This window comes from Raphanus sativus, chromosome 4, assembly GCF_000801105.2.
Source record: "Raphanus sativus cultivar WK10039 chromosome 4, ASM80110v3, whole genome shotgun sequence".
Taxonomy (NCBI): Eukaryota; Viridiplantae; Streptophyta; class Magnoliopsida; order Brassicales; family Brassicaceae; genus Raphanus; species Raphanus sativus.
Genome location: NC_079514.1, coordinates 22,008,537 through 22,018,444, shown reverse-complemented (window position 1 = coordinate 22,018,444; position 9,908 = coordinate 22,008,537). Strand labels below are relative to the sequence as shown.

Sequence of the window (9,908 nt, the reverse complement as noted above, 5' to 3'; positions counted from 1 at the left end):
AGGTGTCGATGCCCTATCACTCACTCTCCATTGCATTTGAGGAGGATTGGGGAGCCTCGGTCGATTGGAAGGAGGAACATAGGCAAGGTCAGAGCTCCGGGGCACCGGCGATCTACTGGAGTTGTCTGGGGTGATTTTGTTCCTTGGGGGGCGTATTCTGGATCCCTCTGTTGTCACTCTATCTCCAAATGGTCTCCCATGACGATCGACCCTACGATCAAAAGATTCTTCCTCCTGTCTGCTGGGTCTGCCACTTGGAGGGCAAGCTGAGGTGAAAGTCAAAGGTTATTCTCCCAGCGAGGAGTTTCGTCGACTCGCCAGATGTTCAACAACACTCCTAGTAGGAAGAGGGTCCAGAGAGTCCTCACGCCTCAGGTTTGTTCGTCTACTGGGGCAGAAGCGAGATTGGTGAGTAAGTTTGAAGCAGATTGAACAGAGGTTTGCAAGTCCTTCGTATTCAAACGTTATGGGGACCTCCTCTCCAGTGGAGAAGTCTACCATTGATTCCATAGTCAATGGCTCCAAAGCGTTGAGAAGGATACGAATCCTAGCTGAGGTCTTTGTGATGTCGTAATCCTCTAGGAACCCAAGCTCATGAGCAATTCTATCGACCAGTTTCTCGTGCCAGAAATGGAGGGGGAGACCTCTCACTGTAATCCAGAATGGTATCTTTGAGGGGAAAGTTTTCGAGATAATTGGCTCCCATCGCTCCAAGATAACCATCCAGTTGTTATGTTTATATGGTCTGTTGAGTTGGACACATTGGACGTCTTCGTCGCGGTCGAATCTGAACTGGAAGCAGTTATTTCCAAGGGCTGCGCCGATTACTTTACCCCTGAGGGCCCATTTCTTGGGAAGATCTAGTATGAGAGGTTCCAGGCGTTTTTCCTTCGGGTTTGTAAACCTTCCTATGAGAGTTTTATCGTTATCTCTGACCAGTTCCGAGAAATCAAACTCTGGGGCTCTGATGCGCTTCCTTGTAGTGTCAGAGGAGTTTGAGGCAACACTCTTGCCCTTCTCTGCTGCAGTAAGTCTCCTATCAACCATCAGTAGCGGGGGAAAAGGGCTTTACAGATGGAATCAGAGTTGAGGAGTAAGCAAGAATGGGATTAGAACTTGTAAAGGAGGAGTTATAGTCGGCTCTATTACAGTACTTCCTAAGACAGTTCTAAGTCAAACCAAAGAGGGTTTAGCTTAGAGGCTTCGGAAATCTTAGTCCACCACCTCAGTGAAAGCACCGTGAGGCGACGGAGGCAATGATCGTAGCAGAAGTCACCGCCGGCAAACTTTTGTCAAGAGAGACCGCAGGGCAAAACGTGTTTTCGGGGAGGAGACCAGCAGTCTGTTTCAAAAGGGAGAACAATTTGAAAAGATTCTCTCGTGTCGAAGATTCTGACGTCAGAAGTGAGCAGAGGTAAGGGAAGGTCAAAACACGAAAGAAACCCAAGAGAGAGAGAGCCTAAAAGTCAGCGGGTAAAGACCAAGATGGGAGAGAGTGCCTCAGAGAGAGTGCCTGGAAGAGAGTTCCGTCGATCTCCTCACTCGATTCTTTGGAAAAGCCACTACCTCGTCATTTCGTTCTTTAGAATCTGTATTTGTGACAGAAAAAATTATTGGTATCATAGGATATTTCTCTTTATTTTATTACTTGAGATATACCCAAATGTAATAGAACAACAAATAAAAGAAAACTATCTATAAAAAAAATTGTAGTGCTAGTTAAAAATCAGAAATTTGATTTTACTTTCTTGCATTGTGAGAGATCTTGAAGTCCTAGAAACACAACTAAAAAGTTTTTATAGCCTCCAATTTTGTTGTGAAATTTGGCTATGCATGAGGTTCTTTTATCATTGCAATTAGATCCTTATAATCCGTCTTAAAATTCTCACATGTCGAATATTAGACCATGCTTTCCATTACCTATCTCAGTGCTTTTAATTTTATATGCAAATGGGCTTTTTGATGTCTTAAGTTTCCGAAGCTTCCCACCAGGACAACACTGATGAAGAAAAAGGACCATCAGGAAAACGACGAGGTCTCGAGCGACCGCCCACAAATGAAAACGGAAGCATGGCGCGGGTATTCATCCTAGCAGAAAGGCTTGTGATCTTAGAAATCAAAGAAAAGCTTGCAGTCTTAAGCAGTCCAGGCAGGCATATTTATATCCAGATACACTCCTTCACAAAAGAGAAGAAAAAGGAAAAGAGGGGATCCCCAAAAAAGGCAAGAGGGGGAATTCCAAAATTTTCCAAAACGTGGGAAAGGAGAAATACAAATTTTGTTAAAAAGGTATTTTGAAGAAAAGGAAAGATAGATCATCATGATTTTCCTATTTCTGAAGTATCGACATGATCGCTGGCGCTATAAATTCTCTTCAAAGAAAATCTGAAGCATTAAAGTGAAAACCAATCGAATCGCATCCCTCGGTGTCCAACAGATCTCGTCAAGCGTCAGGTGTCCTGCACAGGGTCCAAGGGATTAATTACTCCAATCTGGGCTTGAGTTGGCCGGAAACAACTCGGCCCGTCTCGCGCGTTATTCATCGTTACATCATATGTGTTAAATATGAGTGGGACACGCGCTATGTTGTTATGTGATTGTTTAGAGCCACAGAAAAACACTATGTCATCCACAGAAAAAAAGAACTACGTTATGTAATCTCTCATTTGTAACTGGAAACTTGTTAAAGGTAAGGACAAAACCGGACAATTTGAAACTTAAATGTCAAACATTGCATTATGTCAAAATCACTGCTACTTACCTAATTTGTGTTCAATATATGGCTATCACAAATAAGCCCTAAAATAATTTACATATATAAAAATAATATTTCTTGTAAGGAAACTTCTGAGAGGCTGTCATGCGTTACCTTTTCTCTGACTAAATATTACCGTTTGTCATTTATCTGTTTTTTTTTGTCAACAACAATACAGACTCATATAGACTCTGTGAACCAAACCGGCAGTTCTGAATCCATGTGAATGACGAAAGACGGTTGTTGTCTGACACATAGTGCTAGACTATCCGCTTTTGTATTCTCCGTCCGAGGTACATGAATAATCTCTGAATTAGTAAAAATTTGTTTGAATATCTTGATATCTTCCAAATAACTTTCAAACGCTGGCCATTCTTCTGGTTCTGAAACCATCTTCACCAATTGAGAACAGTCTGTTGCAAACGTGACTTGAAACTGATGTAAATTCCTCATACACTCCATGGCCCAAATTAATGCTTCCACCTCTGAATTAAGAGGTGATAGACTTGCTCTAACATTCCTTGCCCCTAATAAACCATCGAACCCATGTAAAGTGCTAAACCATCCATGCCCGGAATAAAAGTCCTTATCCTTCCAGGAACCATCTATAAAGCACCATCTACCTTGAATTATCGGAAGAGGCCTCATCTCCATTTGTTGACCTGTGTTCCTTACACTCAAATCTTGTGCCGCAATCCAGAGTGTTGATTCAGTTTCTACTAGTTTGAGTGTATCCCTGAGATCTATGTCCAAATTACTAAACACTTTATTATTTTCCCCTTTCCATATATACCATAAAATCCAGACAAACTGATGGTCATCCAACTTCGGGATAACTCTCCAAAAGAGATGATTCATGTTTGTAAAAAGAGAACCAGTAGGAAAACTATATGTATTTAATGGAATCCTTGAAAGCGTCCACACTTGACGCGATGACGGACATTCAAAAAACACATGATTTATTGTTTCCTCCGTGGCTCCACATCTATCACACCAAATATCACCTTTCATTCTCCGACTTTGCAAAATTTTCTTTACAGCTATACACCCATATACGATCTGCCATAAAAAAATGCTTCATCTTTGGGGGATACCGTATTTTCTAGCAGAGAACTTTGGTCCCACGGTGGATTTCATCTAATCTATTAAAACTGAAGTACAAATAAGAATTAATCCTAATTTTTCCTAAATAATTACAATCTAATGCCACTTATCTAAACACTGTAGTTTTGTCTAATCATTAAATTAGCTACAATCGACAATTTTAAATGTCATTGGGATTTCATTTAACACACTTTAACCTAATTATTAAACATTTTTGGTTAAACAAAATTTTTCACAAAGCTGTTAGCCGTCTTCGTAACTTTAACCCAAAACTCCATGACCAGTGAACATGAAGAGCAACCATATGGAGATAGATTCATCTTAAAATTAATTTCTTTACTCATATTAGGGTTTTGAATCTGGAACTGGGTTTTCTGTACTCTCAGTTTCATAGACAATTATTTTTACTCTGAGAAACATTGTCTCGACTGGGAGGAAAATGACAACATGATAGCCTCATGCGCATGGGAAACCTCCCTGACGGAGAGTCTCTCTAAAGCTTAACACTTCTGTGGTTAAGCAAAGTTGTTTCTTTTTTTTTCTTATCAATTCCTTTCTGTGGTTATCAAACAGAGATGGGTACTCATGGGGACGATGAACATGGAGATTGCTTCTTTTGTTTTTATCTCTAGACATTGTTTCTCACCGACGCCTTAAGATTCTCTAATATATGGCCTTTAGCTTCGATTAGACTGCAACACATTACTCTGAAGATGAACTCACCCCTATCTTAGAGCCCAAGTTCAACGTTAAGATCATTACTGGAGGTAATTAACTCATCTTTTCCTATTATACATTTGTGATTATGTGCATTAGCAAGATTCTCCAAAGCTTTTGATTCGATTTCATTCGCAGTTGCTACTCAGAATTTAAGCAAAGTGTCCCATGTATAAAGTAGTTGTGCCTTATTCAACCAACTACTTATTTAAAGGATATGTTTCTTTTGCAAACGAATGATATATTTGCTTAATGCATATAGTGTATGGTTCAAATCCCTGGGGCAACCAGTTACATTGGTTCTATTTAAAAGGACAAATATGAAGAAGGATGCCACAAGAGCTTATATGTCAATGTGAGTATGCTTTAAACTTTGTAAAAATGCTGGTATTATGCTTCTGCTAAATACAAATCATGAGGAAATAGACGGTTTATATGCTTCTGTTCTATATCCAGTTCCGCTACTACGCAGAAGTGTCAACACCTACAAGAACTTACCGTGTCTGCGTTATGGGTGGAAAAAGGTCAGTCTCTATGTTTGCTTATGCTGATTGACTTAAAAATAAATCTTTTGCTGATATTCGATTTCTGCATGGTTTCTAAATAAAATGTGAATTTTGTCGTTGTTTTGATGAAGTAATTTAGAATGAACAAATTTGACATTGTTGAACGGTTGAAGCAATTTCAAGGACAAATGAAAGTATTTTTTTATTTCTGTGTGCAAGGATTTTAGTTAGTTCAGTCTGAGTTGTTTGTTGCAAAATTTTGGTTTAACTACATATCTGTTTTTTTAATTAAATTTAACTGATATCAAATATGTGTCTTTTCACTTATTCACGTGAGCCCTCCATACTTTTGTTTATAATATTTTTATAAATTTGGACTTTATAAAATAAGTGTTGTAGCTCATATATAGTTTTTCAAACCGATATCATCAGGATCTTAAAAAATAACCATTTTTATATTTATTTATATTTTATTATTGGTTTAAAGTTTCTATAAGACTCAGGGTTTTCAAAATAAGATTAATAAGTAACAAAAGGTATTTAAATTGATTTTAGGACAACATATTTTCAAACTAAATTTTAAACACTATATACATTTAAAGTTTTAATTTAGTAAAATATGTTAAATCATTTAAATAAAATATAAATTTGTAAATGTAGTATAAAGTATAATTCGTAAAATGATGAAATTATCAGATTACTAAATCTATTATATTAAAAGAGAAATATAAATTAGGTTTATTTGGAAACTTAGATAACAATTTTTAAAAAGATATTTGTTTAGAAACTTGGATGGTAATTTAAAAAAATAGGTTTGTTTGGAAACATGAATATCAGTTTAAAAACATTATATTGGTTCGGATTCGGATATTTCTAAATTTTGGTCAATGATTTCAATCATATTCGGATATTTCTAAATTTTGGTTCGGATTCGATTCATATCTTTGTGGGTTTGGTCATGTTCGGATAACCCATTTAAATTCATTATATACTTTAAATTTCTCAAAATATATAAACAAAATAATAAATTATATATAAATTTGAATAACATATATCAGAATACCTAAACTTAACATATAAATTGGTTTGATATAAATATTTGGATAGAGAAACAATAATTATGTTAAGTATTTTTGGTAATTTGACTATACTTTAACTATTTTAGATATTTACATTTGACTTTCTATACATATTTTTAATTATTTAAACCAACTTATAAGTATCATATATATTCTGAATGTTTTTATATACATTAAGTCTAAAAAATAATATATATATAAATAAATAAATCTATTTCGAATACATTCAAGTATCTGAAATACTTTGGTTCGGATCGGATTCGGTTTCAGTTATGTAAATACCAAAATTTTGATATTTAATCAATTTTGGTTCGGGTTTTGTACTTCTTTTTGGGTCGGGAACCGTTTGATTTTTTAGATTTGGATTTTTTGCTCAACTCTAATATTGACATAAAGACACCACTACAAGAAAACACGATTTTAACGACGACCATTTTCCTCGCTAAATCGTCGTAAATACGTCTTTACGACGATTTAGCGAGGAAAGGCATATCGTCGTTAAAGTTTGGTCGTAACGGATATTTAATCGCCATTTCGTCGTAAAAGTACGAGGGACCCATTTCGTCGTAAAAGGAAGGTTAAAATTTCGTCGTAAAGAACACGTAGATTTCCACGTAAAGTAGACGCTATAGTTCCACGTAAAAGACACGTAATTTTCCTCGTAACATACACGTAAACTATCCTCGTAAGAAAAACGTAATTTATACTCGTAAAGTAAACGTAAATAATACACGTAATGTAGACGTAAACTTTCGTCGTAAAGGAAACGTACAACTTGACACGTAGATTCGTCGTAACGTTTCGTCGTTCTTTACACGTCGATTTACTCGTCAATTCCTCGTGAGTTAACGAGGAATTTGCTTCGATTTCTAAAACTAATTTATTTTTAAAATTTAAAATTTTATATTATAGAAAATAATTATTTCAAAAATATTAGAAATATAAATAATAACTAATGCGAAAATATTAAAAATTTGGAATAAATTAAAACCGAAAATATTATATAAATAAAAGTTTAGAATTTTAATATTACACAGAAAAAAAAAAACTAAGTCGGGCCGGGGCGGTGGATCGTTTCCCGGTAGAGGTCTTCACTCCTCCTCTGTAGTTCCTCCTCTTGCTGCTGAGTACGAGAAGGCTCGGGAACCGGGTTCCGTCGTCGCATATCCGCCAACAACTCCTCCCATTGGGGATTTCCAGAAGATATAACTTCCAGAAACCCCTCCACTCCACCCATACGAGCTTGGAATGATTGGCGCGTAGACTCCAACTCCGTCTGCGTCGACGCCAACTGAGTCCGCGTCGAGTGTAACTCCGAACGCAGCTCAGTGACTTCGTCGGCTCGTCTCTGACCATAAGACGATGTCGCTCTTGGGACATCGTTGACGGAACCGATTCCCAACGTACGTCCCTTTTTCTTAGGGACGACCTACAAAGAAAAAATAAAGTTTAATGTTAATAATTTAAAAAAATAGATTAAAAGTAGATTAAAAGGTAAAATTTTTACCTCCTCGTAAATCTGATCCACTTCTTGAGTGGATAATACGACCGGTATTCCATCGGAAGATTGCTGGGTCAGCTGGGTTTGGCGGTCTTCAATCCGAGCAACGACATCGTTGTAGATTTGCTCGGACCTCGGATCCACAAATACCCCCGCCTTGGTCTTGTGGGTCCTCTCGTAAAGCTCTTTAAGAGACGGGAGTTGTCCCGTCTCTTTGGCCTGAAAATATTTAAAATTTAAAATGTTAGAATCAATATACATATATAAGTACATATTAATTATTAAAATATTTAATATGAAAAAAAATTAGAAATTAATTACCATTTCCAAGCGGACACGGGCATGGGGTTTTTGACCCGTACAGTGAAGCATCGGGCCGTTGCCGTGCTCGTCTTTGGTGTTACGAGAGGCAGAGCAGGCGTTGGAGATCGCAATGGATGATGGCAGCTCCCAGTAACGGATGAGACCATCGTAGACATCCTTGGTCAGCTCAGCGGGTTGCCCGTCCTTGTAACCCTTGTAGATCCAGTCCTCCTTCCAGTTGCCTACGGTGTCCAACAACCGCTTCTTCGCCTTTGCGGTGAACTCCCGTTTCACGTCCTCGTGAACCCCGATGGACCACTGGTATCTTTGCTGCATTTTTAAACCCAAAAAAATTAATAATTAGTTAAAAAATATTAATGAAATAAAAGTTAATAATAAAAATTAAACATAAAATAATTATTTTAAAAAACTTACAGCAAACATCTTGAACCACGTGTTTCTAACGTGGTGCGGCGTCTTTTTCCAGTTTGGGTGAGCCTCTGAGAAGTATCCTTTGATGATATCGGATACGCTCGTAGCGACAGAATTGTCGACCCCAAACCTGAAAAAAACAAAGTTAAAGTATTAAAAAAAATATTAATAATTTTAAAAATATTTAAATAAAAAAAATTACGTACCACAGAGTCCCCTCTGGTCGGTCGGGGTCTAAAACCGGTAAACCGGCTCGGCCTGGTTGAGCGAGAAGATCCTCAACCGTGTACCGAGCAAAAGGAGCGGTCGGCGGCACCCGCAACTCCGGATGAATGTATCCGGGTGCAACCGGATCTGGAACCGCCTGAGGTGCAGCAGGTGGGGGTGGTGCACCAGATGGAGGAACCGGTGGTGGCTGTGACTGAGACTCCGGGACAATCTCCGGGTTGGAGGAACCGGGAGCGGAAGATGATGATCCAGCAGCAGGATCACCACAGAACATCTGACTGTAGTGGGGGGTTTTCTTCTGCTTGTTCTTTCTAACCATCTGAAAAAAATTCAGATTGTTAGAAAAAACAAGTAGAAGAAATCAAACTAATCAAAATTCTCTACACTAACCACCTAATCAACTATAAACCTATCTAAATTCACTAAACTAAACCACCTAATTCTAGAGAGAGATTAGAGAGAACCTTGGGAGGTGTAGGAGAGGAAATTGGGACGAAATGAAGTGGCTGGTTCTCGCGGGTATATATAAGATTACATAGGGACGTAAAGTCCTCGTAAATTTACGACGAAACAGCAAGGCCCGTGTAATTATTTACGACGATTTTGCAAGGCCCGTCTTTTTAACTTTACGACGAAATTGCAAGGCCCGTGTTTTTTGGTCACGTGGATATTACGACGAAACCGTGGATTTAGCATTTGTTTTTTACATTCCCTAAACCCTAAACCCCAAATTCCTAATTTTTATTATTTTTTTAATCATGAAATTTTAATTATATAGGTTTAATTTATTTTTTAAGTGAATCGAAACCGTATATATATATATTGAGGTTTGGGGTTTAGGGTATAGGGATTTCATAAAAACATGTTAATTCTTCGTAAATAGGCGTGGTTATTACGACGAAAAAAGAAACAATCCTTGCTAATTCCACGTAAGCAAGTTTCGTCGTAAAGACCTCGCTTGCTTACGTGGAATTAGCAAGGATAATTTCTTTTTTCGTCGTAAAGGACACGTTGATTACGAGTTTTTAACGAGGTTATTTTGTAAATCCCTAAACCCCTAACCCTTTACCCTAAATCCCTAAATCCCTAAACCCCTATTCCATTACTAGTAACATCTATATGTGTTAAGTTAATTTAATCAAGAAATTTTAAATATGCATGTTTATTAAGTCTTCTTGAGTGAATTGAGTTTAGCAATGTAAACCTTATATATGATTCACTTATAAGTTAAGGAAGTTTTGGTTAATTTTGGGTTTGATGTTTTAAATTCTTAATTTTTTTAA

At 37.3% G+C, this 9,908-nt stretch overlaps 1 protein-coding gene and 1 long non-coding RNA gene across 2 annotated transcripts; one reads left to right on the top strand and one right to left on the bottom strand.

Moving 5' to 3' along the window:
• Positions 1–4,124: 4,124 nt before the first annotated feature.
• On the top strand, positions 4,125–5,438 carry LOC130511458 (uncharacterized). The gene is made up of 3 exons (XR_008944923.1): positions 4,125–4,626; positions 4,839–4,931; positions 5,033–5,438. It is a non-coding gene; the product is annotated as an uncharacterized LOC130511458 (long non-coding RNA).
• Positions 5,439–6,651: 1,213 nt separating this feature from the next.
• On the bottom strand, positions 6,652–9,493 carry LOC130510595 (uncharacterized). The gene is made up of 6 exons (XM_057007053.1): positions 9,090–9,493; positions 8,604–8,944; positions 8,401–8,527; positions 7,984–8,295; positions 7,669–7,881; positions 6,652–7,590 (listed from the first exon to the last, which is right to left on the bottom strand). Exons 2-6 carry the CDS (start codon positions 8,942–8,944, stop codon positions 7,210–7,212), a joined length of 1,374 nt encoding a protein of 457 aa, XP_056863033.1. The 5' UTR covers positions 9,090–9,493; the 3' UTR covers positions 6,652–7,209.
• Between the last annotated feature and the right edge of the window lie 415 nt (positions 9,494–9,908).